At 37.8% G+C, this 22,598-nt stretch overlaps 1 protein-coding gene across 1 annotated transcript; it reads left to right on the forward strand.

The window, feature by feature from the left end:
• Positions 1 to 270: 270 nt before the first annotated feature.
• On the forward strand, positions 271 to 21,886 carry UPRT (uracil phosphoribosyltransferase homolog). Its single transcript, XM_070291848.1, has 7 exons — positions 271 to 1,380; positions 9,627 to 9,669; positions 13,474 to 13,543; positions 14,590 to 14,652; positions 16,629 to 16,790; positions 17,470 to 17,568; positions 20,658 to 21,886. The coding sequence occupies exons 1-7, from the start codon at positions 1,004 to 1,006 to the stop codon at positions 20,762 to 20,764; spliced, it is 921 nt and encodes a 306-aa protein (XP_070147949.1). The 5' UTR covers positions 271 to 1,003; the 3' UTR covers positions 20,765 to 21,886.
• The last annotated feature ends 712 nt before the right edge of the window (positions 21,887 to 22,598 follow it).

Raw genomic sequence — 22,598 nt, forward strand, 5'->3', positions numbered from 1 at the left:
CTGCATTTGAACAAACTTTACAATTGCTCTAATACACAAAGGTGTTGAAAAGTACTGCCCTAGACGTTACCTCAAGCCTTTATACTGAGACTGCACACTAAAAAAAGTCTTTCCAGATATTTAAAAGAAACAAAGCGGTAGTGGACCTGAAATGCTGTTAGAATTCCCATAGTAACTGTACAGTGTAGGGCTCAACCAATAGAGATAAGGAAAGCTCCAGCAGCCAAGCACGCTTGCCAGCTGGCTGCTAGGCTTCTAATGTCCTTTTTGTGTTACACAGGCAAGCTTACAGTAGATTGAAAGTGAAAGTGAAGTCGCTCAGTCGTGTCCGACTCTTTGGGACCCCATGGACTGTAGCCTATCAGGCTCCTCCGTCTACGGGATTTTCCAGGCAAGAGTGCTGGAGTGGATTGCCATTTCCTTCTCCAGGGGAATCTTCCCGACCCATGAATCGAACCCTGGTCTCCCGCATTGCGGGCAGACGCTTTACGGTCTGAGCCACCAGGGAAGCCCAGTAGATTACAGTAGTTCCTTAAGTTTAACTTTTCTGGCAGGACACAAATTCTGAAAACGTGGGCCTCTGTGTATCACCATTTTATAATCCTCCACTCCTAGTTTTTTCCTGGTTCTATCACTCACTCAAATTCTGCATGGAATCCCTATGGGCTCCCGGAAGACGCGAGAACCAGACATCCCTAGCCTCACCCGTCTGTCAGGTTCGGTTAAGCAGCCACAGTGACGAAAAGGGTTAACGAGCGGTGAGCTGCAGAGCGGCAGGGAGCAAAGCCAATCATGTGTTTAAGCGGGCCCGTACGTCTGGTGTGGCGGGGCCTGCACGTAGAGTGCAGAAGGGAAGAGGTGGAAGCCAGGCGGTGAGAGGGCAGAGGGGGTTAGAGGTTGCGAGGAGGCGGGACGACTGGGAGAGCACAGGAGCTTTGGCCGTTTCTCCCTGCTCTTTATCCGTAGGGATCGGTAGCTGCGGGGACAGCCCGGGGCCTGGTGTATGGCCACGGAGTTACGGTGTCCGGACTCCATGCCCTGTCACAATCAGCAAGTAAACTCTGCCTCGACCCAAAACCCTGAGCCGCAGCAAGCTGGAGACCTGATCCCGGCCCACGCTGGGGGAAACAGCGATTCCGCGGCCAAGCTGACTCTTCTCAGCGGGCACGCGCATTCTAGCGTACCGGCTGAGCGGGACCCTCAGGCCTCCGGTGGCGCCACCTTCAACTCAGAAAACATCGGTGGCGCTGGCAACTATGACGCTCCACCCAGCGATTCCCTCCTAGGGGACTGCGAAGTCTCCCGGCAGATCGGGGCACAGCTTAAGCTCCTGCCAATGAATGATCAGATCCGGGAGCTGCAGACTATCATCAGGGACAAGTAAGCCAGAGCGGAAGGGGTAGGGGAGGTGGAGGGTCTCGCGGGGGTGGGCAGGGATTGGAAGTGAAATTGGCTAAGGTTCTTGGCGTTGGGAAGCGAGTCTGTTGGGATGTGGGCAGGGCCTTTTCTTTGAGGGGCGGTGTCACATGACACAGGCCTTCTACTCTCTTTCCCAGTACCGGTGCTTAACGTCGCTTTGTGTAGGGAGGAAGCATTTTAGGTAACCTCCGGTTTCCTCTTTATCTCGAGTCATTCCTCAGTCATTCGAATGACTGATTCCTCATTCATTCGTTCGAATGACTGAATGACTAATTCCTCAGTCATTCGAATCAGGTAAACGTGCTATCTGCTCTGTGCCTCTTCACGTGGGCAGCAACTAATTTCTGGGTTATGGGTTTAACCACGTTGAACAGATACAGGGCAGATAGCGTAGCTCTTTCACTTCATGACGATTAACAGACTCCCAAATTGTTTCCTTGTCTCCAGTTTTTCTTTCTTCTACACGTTCCCCCGAATTACTGAACAATTAATCTTCTTAATATACTGCTTTGATTAGCTAACTGCCCTACTCAGCAGCCTTCTTTGGTTTCTCTGAGCCTACCAAATAAAGTCAGGATACTTAGATGGACATTAAGGCCCTTCTTCATGGTTCCTAGGAACAGTTCTGAAACATCCCAACTTCTGCTCGCACCTGGAATTCTCTTTACTATTCCTCTGTGTGTTCATATCCTACCTATTCTTCAACATTAAATGTCTACCTCTGCCAAGAAGCTTTCCTTCAATCATTCTTCCTTGCTAATCTTTCCTGGCCTTTTTAATGCAAGATTCACCATCTGTTTTGTATGTTGTTGTTTTACTTTTATCTCACTTATTCAATTTTAAGCTCCTTGAGGGTAGAAATTTTATCTTTTACATGTTTGAATTCCAGCTATGTCTTCAAGCAATTGTCACTCAATTACTAAAAGTTCTTTGTAGCTCTTAAAATTATATTTGTGAAAGTACTGTTTAAGGGTTTTTAATTAATCAGTGTTGAAAACTGTGGTCTTGTGAACTAATAAAGCAGTGATCTTAAAAAGTAGGAGGCATAGATTTGGCAGTTGTGGTAGTGGGAACTGAAATAAAACTTATCTGTAAAAAAGAAAATAGGATGATTCTTGTTTCTATACAGCAAGAGTTACTGACCTTGTGTTTTGGACCTGTGCTGTCTTGGACCTTGTGTTGCACCTGTAGATGAGCCTCAGGGCTTTAGCAAACCTTCAGAAATTGTCTGGCAAATGTTATTTGTATGTCTGTTTGTAATTTTTTTAAAATAACATCTTTATTGAGCTATATTTATGTACTTACAGTACACCTTTTAAAGTGTACAATCCAATGGGTTTAAAATATGTTCATTACTTTGTAACCATCACCACATTAAATTTTAGATTGTTTTTATCACCTCAGTAAGAAAGCCCATACCCATGAGCAGTCACTCCCCATTTCCTTCCAACCTACCAAGAGCCCTAGACAATCACTAAACTACTTTCTGTCTCTATTGGTGTGCCTATTCTGGACATTTCATGTAAATGGAATCATACAACATGTGGCCTTTTGTGACTAGTTTCTTTTATTTTATTTAGCCTGGTGTTTTCAAGCTTTACCCATCTTCTATCAGTACACTATTTCTTTTTTGGCTAAGTAATATTTCACTGTTATGGATATACCACATTTTGTTTATCCATTCATCAGGTGATGGACATTTGGGTGGTTTGGTTTCCATTTTTTGGCTAATATCAATAATGCTACTATGAACATTTTCACATGTCTTTTTATGGGATGAGGATTCCTTTGCTCTCATCACATTTCACAATTTTTATAAAACTTGGAGAGGGAATGGCATTCAGTATTCATATATGACTATATGACAGTATCAATACCTGATTTTACTTCATTACTCAGAAAAGCCTGGGTGGTATAGTAAACCTGGGCCTAAGCAAAATCTTTTTTTCTTCTTCTGAAATTTGGAAGGAGACAGCAGGATCCAGAGTGATCTTAGGGAAAGATGCTTAGCATCTCTGTGCTACAGCTTTATTATTTGTAAAATGAGTAAGTTCATAATATCTCATGAAACTCCAAGGAGGCTAGAGCAAGATACTGTCTGTGAACATTTGCTATAAATTCTGAAGAGCTATGTGCATTTGAGGCATTTTAAGCCTTCATGTTTAGATTTATGCATGGTTCAGATTGCATGAGTGCTGGTTTTTTCAGCTATTGGGAGACAGTAAAGGGAATTTAACTGTATGTAGAATTCACATTCTTTTTAAAAACGTTTTGTTGGAGTATAATTGCCTTATAATGTTGTGCTAGTTTCTACTGTACCACAAAATGAGTCAGTTATACATATACTTATATCCCCCTTTTTTAGTTTTTCTTCCTATTTAGGTTACCACAGAGCACTGAGTAGAGTTCCCTGTGCTATATAGTAGGTTCTCATTAATTATCTATTTTGTACATAGTAGTGTATAAATGTCAATCCCAGTCTCCCACTTTCTCCCACCCTCCCTTCCCCACTTGGTATTGATAAGTTTGTTCTCGACATCTGTGTTTCTATTTCTGCTTTGCATAATCAAAGCTGCAGTAATCAAGGCACTATGGTACTGGTACAAAAACAGAAATATAGATCAATGGAACAGAATAGAAAGTACAGAGATAAACTCATGCACCAATGGTCAAATAACCTATGACAAAGGAGGCAAGATTATACAGTGGAGAAAAGACAGTTTTTTCAGTAAGTGGTGCTAGGAAAACTCTACTGCTCCATGTAAAAGAATGAAATTAGAATACTCCATAACACCATGCACAAAAATAAATAGAATAAAGACCTAAATGTAAGGCTGGACGCCGTGAAACTGTTATAGGAAACTATAGGCAGAACACTCTAAGTTACGTAGCAAGATCTTTTTTGACCCATCTCAAGTAATGAAAATAAAAACAAAAATAAACAAATGAGACTTAATTGAATTTGAAAGCTTTGCACGTCTGTAAAGCAATTTTCCTTCAGTTAAAAGAATTTAAAAAAAACCCACTATGTCTGTGTTTATACTGCTGCCCTGCAAATACTTTCATTAGTATCATCTTTCTACATTCCATATATATGCATTAATATGATATTTATCTTTTTCCTTCTGACTTACTTCACTCTGTATAATAGGCTATAGGTTCATCTACCTCATTAGAACTGACTCAAATGCATACCTTTTTATGGCTGAGTAATATTCCATTGTATATATGTACCACAGCTTCTTTATCCATTCATCTGTCAATGGACATCTAAGTTGCTTCTATGTTCTAGGTATTGTAAATAGTGCTGCAGTGAACATTGAGGTACATGTGTCTTTTTCAATTTTGGTTTCCTCAGAGTATATGCCTAGGAGTGGGTTGATGGGTTATATGGGCTCAATAAAGGACAGAAATGGTATGGACCTAACAGAAGCAGAAGATATTAAGAAGAGGTGGCAAGAATACACAGAAGAACTGTACAAAAAAGGTCTTCATGGCCCAGATAATCACGATGGTGTGATCACTCACCTAGAGCCAGACATCCTGGGATGCAAAGTCAAGTGGGCCTTAGAAAGCATCACTACGAACAAAGCTAGTGGAAGTGATGGAATCTCAATTGAGTTATTTCAAATCCTAAAGATGATGCTGTGAAAGTGCTGCACTCAATATGCCAGCAAATTTGGAAAACTCAGCAGTGGCCACAGGACTGGAAAAGGTCAGTTTTCACTCCATTCCCTAAGAAAGGCAATGCCAAAGAATGCTCACACTACTGCACAATTGCACTCATCTCACACGCTAGTAAAGTAATGCTCAAAATTCTCCAAGCCAGGCTTGAACAGTGCATGAACCGTGAACTTCCTGATGTTCAAGCTGGTTTTAAAAAAGGCAGAGGAACCAGAGATCAAATTGCCAACATCCGCTGGATCATGGAAAAAGCAAGAGAGTTCCAGAAAAAACATCTATTTCTGCTTTATTGACTATGCCAAAGCCTTTGACTGTGTGGATCACAATAAACTGTGGAAAATTCTGGAAGAGATTGGAATACCAGACCATCTGACCTGCCTCTTGAGGAACCTGTGTGCAGGTCAGGAAGCAACAGTTAGAACTGAACATGGAACAACAGACTGGTTCCAAATAAAAGAGTACGTCAAAGCTGTATATTGTCACTGTGCTTATTTAACTTACATACAGAGTATATCACACGAAATACTGGGCTGGATGAAGCACAAGCTGAAATCAAGATTTCCGGGAGAAATATCAATAACCTCAGATATTCAGATGACACCACCCTTATGGCAGAAAGTAAGAACTAAAAAGCCTCTTGATGAAAGTGAAAGAGGAGAGTGAAAAAGTTGGGTTAAAGCTCAACTTTCTGAAAACAAAGATCATGGCATCTGGTCCCATCACTTCATGGCCAATAGATGGAGAAACAGTGGAAACTGTGGCAGACTATTTTTTTGAGTTCCAGTATTACTGCAGATGGTGATTGCAGCTATGAAATTAAAAGACGCTTGCTCCTTGGAAGAAAAGTTCTGACCAACCTAGACAGCATATTCAAAAGCAGAGACATTACTTTGCCAACAAAAGTCCGTCTAGTTAAGGCTATGGTTTTCCCATTAGTCATGTAGGGATGTGAGAGTTGGACTATAAAGAAAGTTGAGTGCGGAAGAATTGATGCTTTTGAACTGTTAGCTGTTGTTACTTTTGGACCATTTAAGTAAATCCTTCTAAATAACTCTGAATGCTTGTGTGTGTGTGTACAGTTATTAAAATGATTTTTCTTATAAAGAGGCAAGGTTTTCACGTTTATTTTGAATAGATAAGTAGCAGGTTGATGTATGGCAAAACCAATACAATATTGTAAAGTAACCTCCAATTAAAATAAATAAATTTAAAAAAAGAAAAAATGTAGCAGATAATGATCAAATGGCAGTTTCTGCTGTAGAAATTGAAGTAATTGCCCCAGGAAAGGATGTCTTCAAAATACTAGAGAATTCCTCTAGTGGTGGTAGTAGTAGTAGTAGCAGCAACAGCAAAGTAGTTAGTAGTAGTAGTGAGGTCTAGTAAGAAGAGAGGAGATCTCTACTTGAAGTCTTAATTTTTTCATATTATAAAACATTCGTCTCATAGTTCCATATGTTGTGTATGATAAGTAAATACCTATTGGCCCATTTTGAAAGAAAGGTCAGAGATTTCTCCTGATTTCATCTTGGTTTGGGTCTGCTTTGAGATGTCCATTTTTAAACTATGTACAATTGCTGTAGCTTCTCTGGAAACTTTAAAGTGCTTTATACACTGTCTTAAGTAGGGAAGAGTCCAATTTACTAAATCCACATTGAAGTGAGGATATGGTTTCTGGTGTGATCCTCATTCTTTTGTTGTTTCACTGTGAACTATTTTTTTTTTTAATGGTATCTTTGGCTTTCATTTTGTTACTACAGGTGTGTGGCACATTTGTTGGCAAAGTGTCAAGATAAGCTGACACTTTTCTCAGATATGGTTAGGTCTGCATTATTAATCCTATTTGGAGTTCACAGAACTTAAAAGGTTCTCAATATTAATTAGATTTCTGTGCTTTGAATTATGAGCACCTGGATAGCACTGTTTAAATATTTGAATATATTATACAATAATCCAGGGGTGTGTGTCAGTGTGTTTGTTGTTTTGTGATGATCTTGTGTTAGATTTTATTTGGGAAAGTTATCAGATACAAAATGATTAAAATGTCTCTCAAAACTTTGTTTACAGTATGATAGATTTTTTTTTAAAGAATGGTTTTGAGACAGAGGTCAATAGAGTTGTGATTTGAAACCAAGTATATGGAGTGAATAAGACCTGGGATCTGGTTTACATTAAAACATCTTTATTAACACATGTTTTAGTCCAGTGTTGGGTCTAAAATAGGGGCCTAGAGATTATATGCAACTTGATTGATCTAACAGGAAATATCTGCTTAATGAAACTCTGGTGTTAAGAATGTAAAGGATTTAGATGTGGATATTGAAGATCACTGGGTTTTGTTCAAAATGCAACCAACTTACTGTATTCTAGCTTCACTTTAACTTCTAAATTGATTCAAAGTAAATGGAATGAGTCTGACGTCTGTCAAAAACAGCAGTGTCTAGGTTAGTAATTACTGTTTATAGTGGCATGACTTTGAGTTTTACTGGAAGTTAAATAACTATCAGGAGATGATAGTTCTTATTAGGTTCTCACATTGTGTACTTTTTTTGGAATGTAGAGAAATGTTTATCATGCAGAAGTTGTCAACTGAAGCTGATATTTTTAAGGAGAGTGTGAAGATGTTAAAATGTTTCATTCTAAAGTAAAATAGTGAATTTGAGTAACTCCAATCACTTAACCTAATATAACTTTTCTTTGTAATATATTTATGTGTAACTGATCAGAAATTAAAGACAAGTATTTCAGGTGTGTTCTCAAAATATATTACTGGATATTTTTTTAAGACTTTTCTTAAAGAATCCAGACTTTTCTACCCTATTGAAAAACTGTGTTCTGGCTGCTTAGACAAGTTTGTGTAGGTCTACCAAACAGGGTAGTAGTCTTCAGCATTTTTTTTTGTAGTTCACTGACTTTTACTTCTTTGACAAGCATGTTGTGAAGACTTATAGAAATGAAAGGTGCTGATATAATAGTATATTTTCATTTGAAAACCACAATACATAAAATAAAGCCTGTTTTATTTATTTATTTATTTTGGTTGTGCTGGGTCTTCATTGCTGTGTAGGCTTTTTTCTAGTTGCAGTGAGTGGAGGCCACTCTGTAGCTGCTGTGCGGGGGTTTCTCATTACAGTGGCTTCTCTTGTTGTGGAGCATGAGAGCATGAGCTTTAGGGTGTATGGGCTTCAGTAGTTGTGTCACACTGGCTCAGTAGTGGCTGCTAGGCCTGGGAGCACAGGCTCAATAGTTGTGGCACATGGGCTTAGTTGCTCCGCTGCATGTGGGATCTTCCCGGATCAGGGATTGAACTGGTGTTTCCTGCACTGGCAGGCAGTTCTTTACCACTGGGCCACCAGGGGAGCCAATAAAGCCTGTTTTAAATGAGCTCTCTGTGTGTAGTCATGTGGATAGAGTTTTCTGAGTTTAGGGAGTATTTATATATAAAGAATACAGACCTAGACCTATATTCTTGCAATTATTTTAGAGAGTTAGTATCTGTATTAATGAAAGAACTGTGGTTACTATAAGAAACCTAACTCCATTTGTGTAAGGGATATTTCATTGCTTTCTCCTGTCAGAGAAAGTAAATACAGCTTGAAAAAGAGCTGTGATTAATGGTATACTGAGATAATATATGCTCACATATGCCATTTTGATGCTATGTTGGGGAATATTTTAGGTATGCAATGGGCAGGCAGATGGGGATTTTTAAGTATAGAAACTGTAAATCAGTCAGATCATTTAAGTTACATGAGACAAGGAGGAGGAACAATAACAGCTTTTTACAAAAGAAAAAAATGTCAGCCTTATAACATTTCCCTTTAAGCTGTTTAACAGTTTGTGGGTAGGTGCAACCCTGGATTATTATTACTTGGGTACCTCAGGATCTGAAAATACTGACCAGAAGGAATTGTACAGGAAATTGGTAGAAAGATCTATGGAATAAGCTATTTGATTGAAAAATGGAACAATTTATCAATAGTTTGAGAAAGAGATCTTGTTAATTAGGTTATGTGTTCTTGGAAGCAATAACAAAAATAGAGGATTAACTTGTTTGTACAGTTCTCATTTCAAAAAGAATTGGAGGCAAAGTAGACCGTTACTTATGTTGGTAATAAGGATTTTAAATTGGGGTGAGTGGTGCATGAGAATGGGGAGAACCTGGTTTTCTTACTGTAATTTTTTTTTTCTTAACTTGAGCTCTGGATATGCTGCCATTTTCCAGGAGAAACTTGTTCATCTCCTGGTTGAAAAGTATATACTTGAGCAGTTCAGTGGGAGACTACATGATCTTTTCAATTTCTGTCTCTAATGATATCATATGAGCATTTTCAATAATATTTATGAAGTCATTCCATTTAAGTTCCTGTATCCTAGTAAAAAATATCATGTCTCAATAATAGTCTGTTATAGGTAAGCTTTTATCATGTAATAGATTTTAATATCCATGTTACTGTATATATGTTAAGTAATATTTCACTTTAAAGCTCTAATCTAGACTAAAACTTGTCCTTTTTTTTTTTTAGGACAGCCAGTAGAGGGGACTTCATGTTTTCTGCGGATCGTTTGGTAGGTGGATGGAGGCTTTCAATCTTCATTTCATTGTTGTTCCTAGTGTTATAATCATAGTAGCCCAAGGGGCTTTTTGTTTGAGAACATTCTGGGGTTGAGAGAGATGGTACCAAGTAACATCTTGCTAGACTTTGCAAGTGTTGTTTCTACTTTTGCATTAAAACTCTGCCTCAATCCCATTCACCTCAAATCATTGTCTACAAACTCGCTGTCTATAGTTCTGATGTACCACTGCTTTTCAAGTGGATCTTGGTAACTTGATCCTGAGTCTTAAATACCTCTTCTTAGGTCAGTGAAGTGATGTAAATTAAAAGGAAACCAAAGATGTAAAGAGAGCTAGTAGTGTCCATAAAATGCACAAAAGCTAATAGCTATCTTATAGTTTACATGGGGATGGATATCTATTTTGCCTCTTATTTTCTGTAGTATCTTCACCTGTGTATACTGTCTACACTTAGGGAATTCCTGTTAAGAATTGACCAAGCCCAATTCTGTTTAGCTAGTGTCATCTGAGAGGATCTCAGGCCAAATTGGGCTGTCTTAGGTAAGCCCTGTTTATTTCTTGTGTGTGTATCTATGTTTGTTTAGTGCCTGGAATGAGGTTGACACATGTTCTACTGTGGTTCCTAATATTCATCACTTTGTGAAATATACATTGAACTCATATGAGTCAGACACTGTGCCAGACTGTGTTGTAGGTAGGAGGAGATTCAGTGGTAAAGCAAAAAGACATGGTCCCTGATCTTGTGTGGTTTACAGTATAAATACTGTTCTCGTTGTTTAGTCTGGGAAAGAAAGAAAAGTGACTTATTAAGCTTATAGTTATAACCAGATAGTAGAAGATAGATTATTAAAGGAAATGTGATGATGTTGGGTGGGGGGAGGTATAAAACTCTTCATTTGCATTTTTCCTAGGGAAATCTTTATTCCAAAAGAGTGTAGACAGCACATATTCCACTTTTGACTTTTATGTATTCTTGGTTCAAAGGCCACTTCTATTTGAGCTTCCAGGGGCAGTAAAAATCCTTGGATTGCATCAAGATAAATGTAATTGACATTCTTGGAGTGATAGGTTATTCTTTTTGCTTTTATCAAACCAAAGGGTTCAAGACAGTTTTGCCAGTGGCTGCTGTGGGGGAAAACAGAGACCTTAGTGTTCACTGTAGAAAATGATTTCTCTCTCTTTCTTTCTTTTGCTCTCCATGTGCTATTTTCCTATAGAACATAGGAATTAAGATCATGGTTATTATAAAATGCTTGCTTGAAAGGGCAGGCATTATGTCTTAGTCTAATGAGATAATAAGGACCCAGGGCAAAATTCACCTGAGTGGATGGTAATTTTGGACCTCTCTGTTCTCTGCAGTTGGTTTGAAGGTCCTGATATTGGGGGTGCAAAGTGTGGAAGGTCAGTTGTGGTTGTGGTAGGGACTGGAGCTGTTGAGGTTTCTGATGATGGGAATTTCTAGTATACTGTTTCTTCTAGCGCAAGGGTCCTGTTATAAGTTGACATTAATTCTGTCCTGAATTTGTCAGGATTGGCTTCCTGGCACTCAGGTTTTGAATTTTAACTCTTGATAAGAGGTTATACCCTTCTTCTGGTTTATGTTCTCCTGTAAAGCTTGGACACACTAATTCTTGTCCCAAAGTTGGAGGCGATGGGCAGGTGGTAAGACTCTTTAGAGGAGTATTGCTAGAAGGAAAACAAGGCTCTTCAAAGAAAATGATCTTCTTTCTTTGTACTTTGCTCATAAGAAACATTAATCTCCACAGATGATGGTGGCTAGAGGTGAGTATGCACACACACACACACACAGTATTCATGAGGTTCCTGGACCCTCTGGTACTCCAGGTTGACACAATGCAGCCCATTTAACATTTATCATTTTAACGGCAGCAGGGTGTTTTGTTGTGAAAACAGAGCATAGGGCATGACATTTCTCCCTGCTGTTCTTAATCAGTAATGTAATACTGATTGGAGAAAATGTGCTCTACAGACTCAGCACTGCCTTTTTGTAGTGGCCTCTGGATGTTCATAGGAATATCTGATGGGTTTTGGAGGATATTCCTTGTAGTTCTGATGGATTCTTTGCTCTGTGCACATTAAGATCATTAGGAGCCTTTTTTTTTTTAAGCTGGGAAGTCCTAATACATTCAACTGTATCCTACTTCAAGCTCAGTAAATTGGTTCAGTTCCATCCACTCATTTATTTCCTCCTAAGAAATTCAGGATTTATTCTGCATCATGGTGGGCCTTTGTTAAAAAGCATCCAACTTAATAATTTCAAAGTACTAAACAAGGCAAAGCAGTTCCCGGTTGGCACTATTTCCAGAGTTACCAGAAGTGTATTATGTCCAAGTGTTCCTGCCATGATTCTTGCACTTGCTGTGGTTTTGCATTTCTCATAATATAGACTGGACTAACTGAATGAGAATCAAAAGGCATACTTGAGCCTTTTAGTGACAATCACATGCCTCACCAAGGTTGGATACCTAGCAGCAAGCAGCTTGACATTTGGTTCTATCTCTGAATCTAACAGAAAATCTAACGGTTCCAGAAAAACATCTACTTCTGCTTTATTGACTATGCCAAAGCCTTTGACTGTGTGGATCACAAAAAAATGTGAAAAATTCTTCAAGAGATGGGAATACCAGACCACTTGACCTGCCTCCTAAGAAATCTGTATCCAAATCAAGAAGCAACAATTAGAACTGGACATGGAACACCAGACTGGTTCCAAATTGAGAAAGGACTATGTCAGGGCTGTATATTGTCACCCTGCTTATTTAACTTATATGCGGAGTACATCATGCAAAATTCTGTGCTGGATGAAGCATAAGTGGGAATCAAGATTGCTGGGAGAAATATCAATAACCTCAGATATGCAGATGACACCGCCGTTATGGTAGAAAGCAAAGAGAAACTAAAGAGCCTCTTGATGAAAGTGAAAGAGGAGAGTGAAAAAGTTGACTTAAAACTCAACATTCAGAAAGCTAAGATCATGGCATCCGGTCCCATCACTTCATGGCAAATAGATAGGGAAACTGGAAACAGTGACAGACTTTAATTTTTTGGGCTCCAAAATCACTGCAGATGGTGACTGCAGCCATGAAATTAAGAGACGCTTACTCCTTGGAAGGAAAGTTATGACCAACCTAGACAGCATATTAGAAAGCAGAGACATTACTTTGCCAACAAAGCTCCGTCTAGTCAAAGCTACGGTTTTTCTAGTAGTCATGTGTGGATGTAAGAGTTGGACTATAAAGAAGGCTGAGTGCTGAAGAATTGATGCTTTTGAACTGTGGTGTTGGAGAAGACTCTTGAGAGTCCCCTGGACGGCAAGGAGATCTAACCAGTCCATCCTAAAGGAAATCAGTCCTGAATATTCATTGGAAGGACTGATGCTAAGGCAAAAATTCTAATACTTTGGCCACCTGATGCGAAGAGCTGACTCATTTGAAAAGACCTTGATGCTGGGAAAGATTGAAGAAGAGAACAGAGGATGAGATGGTTGGATGGCATCATCAACTCAATGGACGTGAGTTTGAGTAAACTCCGGGAGCTGGTGATAGAGAGGACTGGTGTGCTGCAGTCCATGGGGTCACGAAGAGTAGGACACGACTGAGAGACTGAACTGAACTGAACTGAATCTAACACATGATAGGGTCTCCCTTCCTACTACTATAAGTTAAATCCTTGCCTAGTATGTTGCTGACTTTTTGCCTGGTGTTAAACTCCTGAGGCTAACAGATAACAGGAGATTCTTAACAAGTTTTCAAATTATTCTTCCTTTGACTCTCTAGATCAGACTTGTTGTGGAAGAGGGATTGAATCAGTTGCCGTATAAAGAATGCATGGTGACCACTCCAACAGGTAATCAGGGCTGTTACTCACATATTCTCATAAAAATTCTCGGGTGGAATTGGGGGAAAATGAGAAGAAAGCAGTCGGAGTAAATCAGTGTGCAAAATGAGGCATCTGCATGGAGCTGTTCTTCTAAACAACTTATTAAGTTTGGGGACATTTAGTAAAGAAATTAATGTGAATGACTTTTGTTAATAGTTTGCTTGTCAGTTTAAGTTAAAGGTTAATAAATATTCTTCAGCATTCGGATGTTACCTTTGATGATGGCACATTGGGACCAGAGCTAAGAATTGCTGTCAACTTAACTTCACCTTTGTGAGGAAGATACATGTGTTAACAAATGATTGGGGTGGTTTAGCAATAGAAACTCCAGGTAAAAGAAAGAAAAGTAAAAAAGAGAAACGATGAGGATTGGAGAAGAGGATTTAAATTTGTTCTGCTCTAACAGAGAGCAGTCAAGGATCCCTATTTTAGGGATTTAAAATTCTGATATGGTTCTTTATTAAATAATGGAAACTGTTATATCCAAAGGTTGATTTTGTGAAAATTAGGGACTAATCTTGCTGCATCAAAATTGATACAAATTTGGTCTGAGACCAAGGCATGAATGTGTCTTGATAATTACTTCAGTCTTTCTCTTCTGCTTTTAAACACAGAATGCAGGTTAATAAAAGTGGACAGGAATAAGGAGGCTCTCTGCTGTGGCTCGCAGTGGGCTCTTAGTTTGAATTTATGGGGTTTCTAGCATTCTTGGAATGCAACAATTCTCCTCTGAATTCAATTTAAGAAACGTGTATGTGAATATCATGCTATCATAAGGCTTATTCCTGCTCGATGAAGTCTACCTCACCCAATTATTCCCACAGGCTTCTTATGAAGAAGTAACTGAAAAATCATGACTCTTCTTATTGCTTTCACAGGGAACCTAAGATGTTATACAGTATGTTTGGATAAGAGTTGTTCTGTGCCCATCTACTTTAAACCATAGATACTTTATTAAATAAATAGTTGCTCCAATGATGAAAGATAAATTATTTGGTTTTATTCCCCAACAGGGTACAAGTATGAAGGAGTGAAATTTGAAAAGGGAAATTGTGGGGTCAGCATAATGAGAAGCGGTAGGTTTGTATATGTGTGACTTTGTCTCTTTGCATTCTTAGATACAGTTGCTGTTTTCTGAGAGGTAGGCTTGTCTCCTGAGCTTACATCTCACCACCTGTGTTGTCTATCCTCATAGTGCCTTTGAATTATGGCCCATGTGTTGCCGAGTTTGGCTAATTTTAACTGCAGCGCATCTTCCCTAGTGGTGTGTCCCCATGGGCAAGCCAGCTTTGAAAAATTCAGAGGAGAGTGGAAGAATAGGAGGATATAATGATACTATCTTGGAGAGAATAGGGAAGCTTGAAGATGGATGGAGTATGTAATAGCACAAATTCAGACCTGTAGAACTTTGAGCACTCAACTAGAGAAAATCTTTGTTCTGATTTTTAAATTTCTTTTGTGAGGAACAGTCGTACCCTGTCAGGAGCTGGACTGAATGGCTTGTTTAATATTTTTAGTTTTATGTTTGATGAGTATGTGATTATGTAGGCAAAAGAACTGAACTGTGATTAACTCTAGGTATTTCCAATTGCTAGTCTAATGTGTTTGTGTTTGAGTCCAACCAATTGCCCTTGTAAATTAACCTTTGTGCAGCAAAATAACATGTCTGTAACTACCTGTTACGTGGGGATGATTATTTCCATTCAGCAACTTAATTCATTAATTATTCTTTGTACAAGATCCAGGGTATGGTAGAATCCCCACTTGCTTGCATTGGAAACAGATGGATTTTTTTCCCTTTGGCTGAACCTTGTGCATGTGGGATCTTAGTTGCCCTGCCAGGGACTGAACCCATGCCCCCTGCACTGGGAGTGTGGAGTCTTAATCTCTGGACCACCAAGAAAGTCCCTGGACTTTTTTTTTCACATATAAACATTTCTATTGCTCCTCTGGCTATGAAGTTCTGTTTGTGAACAACTGGGTATTTCAAATAAAATAGGAGCTTTATGCTCCTTTTTTTTTTTTAAATAGAAAGTAGCTCTTAAGTAATGATAGGATTTTCAGAACAATGCTGTTCAACCTTTTAAAACTGGTAAAGACAATGGAGATGGACTTTTAAGGCACAATTTCTTCTGTTTTAGTCCAGCTTCTGCCCTAAAGGCAACAGCATGGTCCTCGCACCCCTAGTGTATACCTGATGACCTCGGAGTGATGCATAGAGAGGATGTTTTTAACTTTAGTAGCTCTTGGTTTATTTCCATATCTATTAGAAAGAAACTTTCTATATTTTCACTAGTGATGTACAGTTTCCTCTTAAATATAAACGAAAATAATTTATTTAAAGAAAAATATTAAGTAAATAACTGTACAAGAAGAATTTTGATGTGGCCTAAAATCTTGAAGATGATGTGAGAATGATTGACTTTTAGCAAACACTTCCTTAAATGAATTCAGACTCAAAAATACCTTTACCTTCAGAAACCAAGGGGATGATGGTGGTTTTGGTCTGGATTTCTGGGGAGGAGGGAACAGCATATTACTTTTTCACTGTTTGCCAGCCAAGCCTCTGCCACTGAAGTCATTGCTGGGGCTACATGATATCTCTTGATGTCAGCTTGATCTAAATGTAGAGCCTTTGATCTACAGCCCTCATTCTTCCATAATATTTTATATTTTTGTCTGATGAAAGTAATACAGTGTCCTTAAAATAATATAATTAAAATGTTCCTGATATAGAAAAGTTCAGAGAACAGCTTAAATGCTTTATTACCTGTAATCATGGAAGCATGACAACTCTAAAACTTGTAAGCCAGAAGTAAAATTAGCTTATCCTAGTTTCATTGACCAGCCCTTAATCTAGTTTCATTGACCTGAACTAAGTATAAAATCATATTTTATCAGAAGTGAAAGCTGTTAGCTTAAGAAGAATCGCTTCCATTTTGATAGTGTCTTTATTGTGTTAATAATAATCACAAGCTCTACTTTGGCTTATTCTCAGACTTTCACTCTATCTACTCTTAATCACTCTTTCTTTTTTATTTCCTACTTCAAGGTGAGGCGATGGAACAAGGTTTACGAGACTGCTGTCGATCCATACGAATTGGAAAGATCCTGATTCAGAGTGATGAGGAGACACAAAGAGCCAAAGTATATTATGCCAAGTTCCCCCCAGACATTTACAGAAGAAAAGTCCTTCTGATGTATCCAATTCTCAGTGAGTTGCTTGCATTTAATTTGTAACCTTTGATTAGGGTTAAAATTCAGTTTAGTGCCTACCTGCTAGGTACCCTTCTTTAAAAATGAAACTGTTTCTAAATGTGTTCTTTTTTTGTTTTTCTCAGTTGGATTTGGAGTTGCCCTGGGCAGTTCTCTGGGGAATTTTTATTGTGTAATAAGAAAATATGCATTAGTCAAACTTTATTAGCTCCAAAAAGCTTCTATTTTAAGATAACAGATTGAAGCAAAAGATTTAATGAGGCAAAATATATAGAACACAGAATATATATTGAAATATGTCCCTTTTCTAGCTCAGAGTATAGCAATGATTTTCTCAAGGATTTATTCTCTTTGGAGGTAATATTTTTTTCTCCTATTCTAGTCTTTTCCTATGCTTGCTCAGATCCTAGAGTTGGGGGTAGCAGGTGGGTATTACATTTGATATCTCAAATACTGAATGAATTTAGGGCTTGTGCATTTGAAAGCTGAAAAGTACATGGGTTATGTCTGTTGTTGAAAATAACATCATTTATAAAAAACGGGCATCTTCAAATGAAGCTTTATCTAGGAGTATCTTATGTTAGATTATTAAACTGCTTTTCCTTTGAAACAACTTCAAAGATATTTTGAGATGATTGTTAAAGTTGCCAATGCATTTGATTTTCATTTGATTTCAGGTACTGGAAATACTGTAATTGAAGCTGTAAAAGTTCTCATAGAACATGGAGTTCAACCTAGTGTTATTATCCTACTCAGTCTGTTCTCCACTCCTCATGGTGAGTTTAACAAGAGGCAGCAACTGGGGCTCTGGATAGTCATGGAGTGGTTAAGTGTTCATCTCTCCAACCATTCATCCTGAAGAAAAGTTCATTTGCTTTCACATTAATTCCTAACTGAATTTTGTGTTTGTCATCTCTAAGCTTAGTTATGATACTTTACACCATTCAACCATTCTAATGTTCAAATTCAAATGGAAAAGTATAAATTAACCACACTGAAGGGATTTGCAATTGTTTTCATAGTTACCCTGTTTGAGCAGAGCTTGCCGGTGGCTGAAAGGTCCCTATTTCTCCTGGCTCCCCACCTGAGCCTGAGAAATGCTCTCAAACAACAAGAAAATCAAGGTTCTAGCTAACCCTGTGGTCTTTCTGAAGTAAGCTTTGTAGTATGAAGCAAAGAGCAGAAGTTTTTAAACTTAGACTTTTGCTCAAAGGGCATGATGAAAGAATTTGTGTTCTCCATTTCCTGAGAGAGGTAAGCCTAATTTAAGACACTGGGTTTCTTTGCCATATAAGCTAAGACAATTATGAAAGTATCCTAAAAAAATAATCATAAAGGCATGTAGAAATTCAGTGTTTAGGATAGTCATTGGAGAGACTATCATTTTCATGTAAGAAAAAATTTGAAAGTATATAAGTGACTTACTTGGAAATAGTTAAATATACAGTTGACCCTTGAACAATGTGAGTTTGAACTGTGTGGATCAACTTATATGTGGATATTTTTCAGTAGTAAATACTATAGTACAACACAATCCATGGTTGGTTGAATTCATGTATGTAGAGGAACTACAGATACAGAAGGCTGACTATAAGTTATATGTGGATTAGCCTCCAATGTTGTTCAAGGATCAACTGTATGTAATATTAAAAACTGTTAAGTCATGTTTTTGAAAAAAATATTTAATGATGTCAGAAAATCTAAATGTAAGAGCAGAATGAACAATAGCTTTAGTGAGACTGACCACTCAGGCATCACCACAGTTTTCTATTGACTTTCAGAACTATGAGTTAGGCTGCAGAAATTTTTTAAGAGTCAGAAAAAGACTGACTTTAGCTTTACATATAGGAAGATCATATCCAGGACCTGCTTACAGTTTTTGTCACGTTTGATCAATCTATTTTTAGCAACTTTATTGAGATATAATAGGCATATAATATATCACATATTTAAAATGTAAAATTTGATATGTTTTGACATCATTGCAACAATAAAAATTTTGGTCTATCAAAATAACAGAAACACAACAGCATTAGAATAGGATAAAATGTCATCACCAATTTTAGAGATGACTAATCCAGTACTTTGGCCACCTCATGTGAAAAGTTGACTCATTGGAAAAGACTCTGATGCTGGGAGGGACTGGGGGCAGGAGGGGAATGGGACGACAGAGGATGAGATGGCTGGATGGCATCACTGACTCGATGGATGTGAGTCTGAGTGAACTCTGGGAGATGGTGACGGACACGGAGGCCTGGCGTGGTCTGATTCATGGGGTCACAAAGAGTCGGACACGACTGAGCGACTGAACTGAACTGAATACAAATTATTACGACTACCAAAATCAGACTTGGGTTTAACATGAAACCTAGTAAGTCTTTCCTCAACATGACAGGCTAGACAGATGCACAATACTAATTCAATTTTTATTTTAAATTAATAGTGGTTATCTTAGGGTGATGGAATTCTAAGTGACTTATGTTAGTTTTTAACCTTTTTTTTTGTATTTTCCAAATGTTCTACAATGAATTTGTATTTGTTTCATAAGAAAGAGAAATGTGTTGCTTCTAGTTAGAGCATTTCATCATTTCCAAAGGTTCCGTATCTCAGTCAACCATGAAGAGGCTACAGAGAAACCACTTGAGAGAGTCACACTTAGTAGGCCATTGATTATTTTGCTGTTTCATAATGAAAACTTACCTGTAGTTCAAATGTTGATGGTTACAAAGGCTGTTTTGCTTGGTCATCTGTCTATATAACAGAGGTAGCATTGTAAATTTTGAGATCACCAAATAATTATTGGGTTTTCTGTCTTTGGGAGTAGAAAAGTAACTGTGTTAGTTCTTTTATTTTTTATTTTTATTTTTTACTTTACAATATTGTATTGGTTTTGCCCTACATTGACATGAATCCATTGACATGAATCCACCATGGGTGTACATGTGTTCCTCATCCTGAACCCCCTCCCACCTCCCTCTCCGTCCCATCCCTCTGAGTCATCCCAGTACACCAGCCCCGAGCACCCTGTATCATGCAACGAACCTGGACTGGCGATTCGTTTCACATATGATAATTTATATGTTTCAATGCCACTCTCCCAAATCATCCCGCCCTCGCCCTCTCCCACAGAGTCCAAAAGACTGTTCTATACATCTGTGTCTCTTTTGCTGTCTCGCATACAGGGTTATTGTTATCATTTTTCTAAATTCCAAACTAACACATATATATATTTATATATTTATATATATATATATATATGCGTTAGTAGAATAGGATACTCATTCTTTGACATTATAGATGAAAAAATCTTATTCTGTAGCATCCTTGCTATGGCTTTTTAGTTTGACTGTGATCCAAGCTAGTCCCTGTCCTTTCCTCCTCCACCTCCTCCCCGCCCAGGCTAGAGTTATAAATTCTCAAAAAGTAGCTTTCTGTGATATAACAAAAAAGTATTTGCACTTGTTTCAACAGTGTTCCAATTGAGAAACCATCATCTAATGTATGATCCTGTTTCCAGAAGGACTATATTCTATCAGCTGCCTTTAAAATAAAACAAATAAGACTCATTAGGGGAAAAGTTGCTATAACTGAATATATTTTTCATGTATTGAATACAAAGCAGTTTGATTCTTAGAATTTATTAGTGAATGGGTGGAAACATAGTCTGACTACTATAAAAACTTTTCAGGTATCAGAAATTATATGAATACGAGATTAACCAAGTCTAACTATTTGTCCAAAGGTTATTGCTCTCTGTCTTCTGTCAGTAGTAGACCTGCTGACTGACCATAAAATTACTGAATTCCAGGTAATGTTATAAAAAAAAAATCCCACCATAATGACAATTTTTCTTTTATTTTTGAAGGTGCCAAATCAATCATTCAAGAGTTTCCAGAGATCACAATTTTAACTACTGAAGTTCATCCTGTTGCACCTACACATTTTGGACAGAAATACTTTGGAACAGACTAAGTTATTGAAGGAAAATTATTCTTATATGTAATATTACAGTTATGTTTTGAGTTATGTGTAATATTACAGTTATGTTTGGCTAATTCACTTAAGGGATGACATAGAAAATTGTGTTAAAGATACTTTGTAATGTTTGGAAGCAGGTATAGTAAAAAGGAAATACTTGAGTTTTTTTAAAATTATTATTATTTAGTTGTTTCTTGACTGTTGGTACCAGATTCAACAATGAAACACATACAACTCTGAAAATGCTTTAATAATGCTCTTATACAAAATGCTGATCCCTCAGTGCATTGAAACTGTTCCCTAATTTATGAATCTCAGGTTAGAGATTGCTTGCAGCCACAAACAAAACCCAAATGGAATTCAGTTCATTGGCCCACTATAGTTTGGATTTTGTTTAGTTTGCTTTTAGTTCTAGGGAGATTTCATGTATGTGACTGTTGTTACCTTCCCCTACTCTTTACTTTGTGGTACTATACATGTTGGTAACTTGGAGAGAATGAAAAAAGAATACCTCCTAGAATTTTACATTTCCACTAATATCCTCACTCAATTGCCACTCAGTTGGCACTCTTCAGTCAAGCCATTATGTTCTTCGTGGCTCGTTTCCTACCCTGTGCATTGTTGGTAGGTGCCTTGTTAGTGTAATGCAGTGAAGAGGATGGTGGGACATTTCCAGCCCTGGAACTGTGACATTAATTTACTTAGTTTGAGCCAGGGATATCTGGATGCTGACAAAGGAGGGCTAAATAGTGTTAATGGTATTGATGCATTAGAAATAAATTAGTTGGTGGTGGTTTTTCTGAGATATGGGAGGAAAGATGGTTTCTTGCTGAGTTTATGGTCAATAAGTAAATTAAAATGCTTCATTTTTCACTTGGATGTTTCTACTAAAAGTCTTTGATTTGGAGCTTAGTTATTTTGCATGTTTGTCAATTACAGTTGTATTAAAATGGGAAAAATACCTTGATATTAAAAAAAACCCTAAGATTTATGTGTGTTCATATTCAGGCTCCTGAAAAGAAGAGAAATCATCTTAGAAATCGACGTTCACATTCTGAAACTTGCTTGTAAAACCCTGATCTCATTTTACATTGATATTAAAACATTTTAACAGTGGTGGCTGGTTGATTACTTGATTATTTATACTCCCATAGCCCCATAGGCAGCTGTTGTGGCTCCTGTTTAAAACAAACAAACAAACAAAAATGGAAAAGAGCAGCAGGCAGTTTCTTAGACAGAACCAAAGCTGGTAGAAGTCAGCAAAGATTTGGGAAAAGGAAGAAAAACTGTTATAGAATGGATTACATTTTCCCTTTGGAGTCTAGAAGCACTTCACTATATTTTTCCCTTATTTTTGAATACTGTCATAACAAACCAAGATTAATAGATTACCCATATTACAATTCTTCCAAGGCAAATGTTGCCTTCATATTCTTATCATCTATACTTGTCAGTTAAGTATTTTGATACAATGTGGATTTCCTTTTTTCCTGATTAGCAGAAGCTGTAACTGAAGCACGTTAAAACCAAAATCTTTCTCTCCTTATCCCAGGAAAGATGTGAGTCAGCAAATTTAGATAGAGACCAGATCTTCTTTAGGTTGATGCATTGAATTAGTTGGAAAGATGATGTCTACCACTGTAGGCATCGTTGCTTCTGATGGGTTTCAATATATTAGGGTTATATTAGGGTTTCAATATTTTGTTAGAAGTGACTTTCTAGAACATGAGACAAGTTCGTATTTGAGTATAGTTATAAAACCATATTTCAAGCAAATTAATTGTATATTATCAGCTATTTAAATTTAATATGTCTCTGTTCCTTTTGA

This window comes from Ovis canadensis, chromosome X (genome assembly GCF_042477335.2).
Source record: "Ovis canadensis isolate MfBH-ARS-UI-01 breed Bighorn chromosome X, ARS-UI_OviCan_v2, whole genome shotgun sequence".
Classification (NCBI taxonomy): Eukaryota; Metazoa; Chordata; class Mammalia; order Artiodactyla; family Bovidae; genus Ovis; species Ovis canadensis.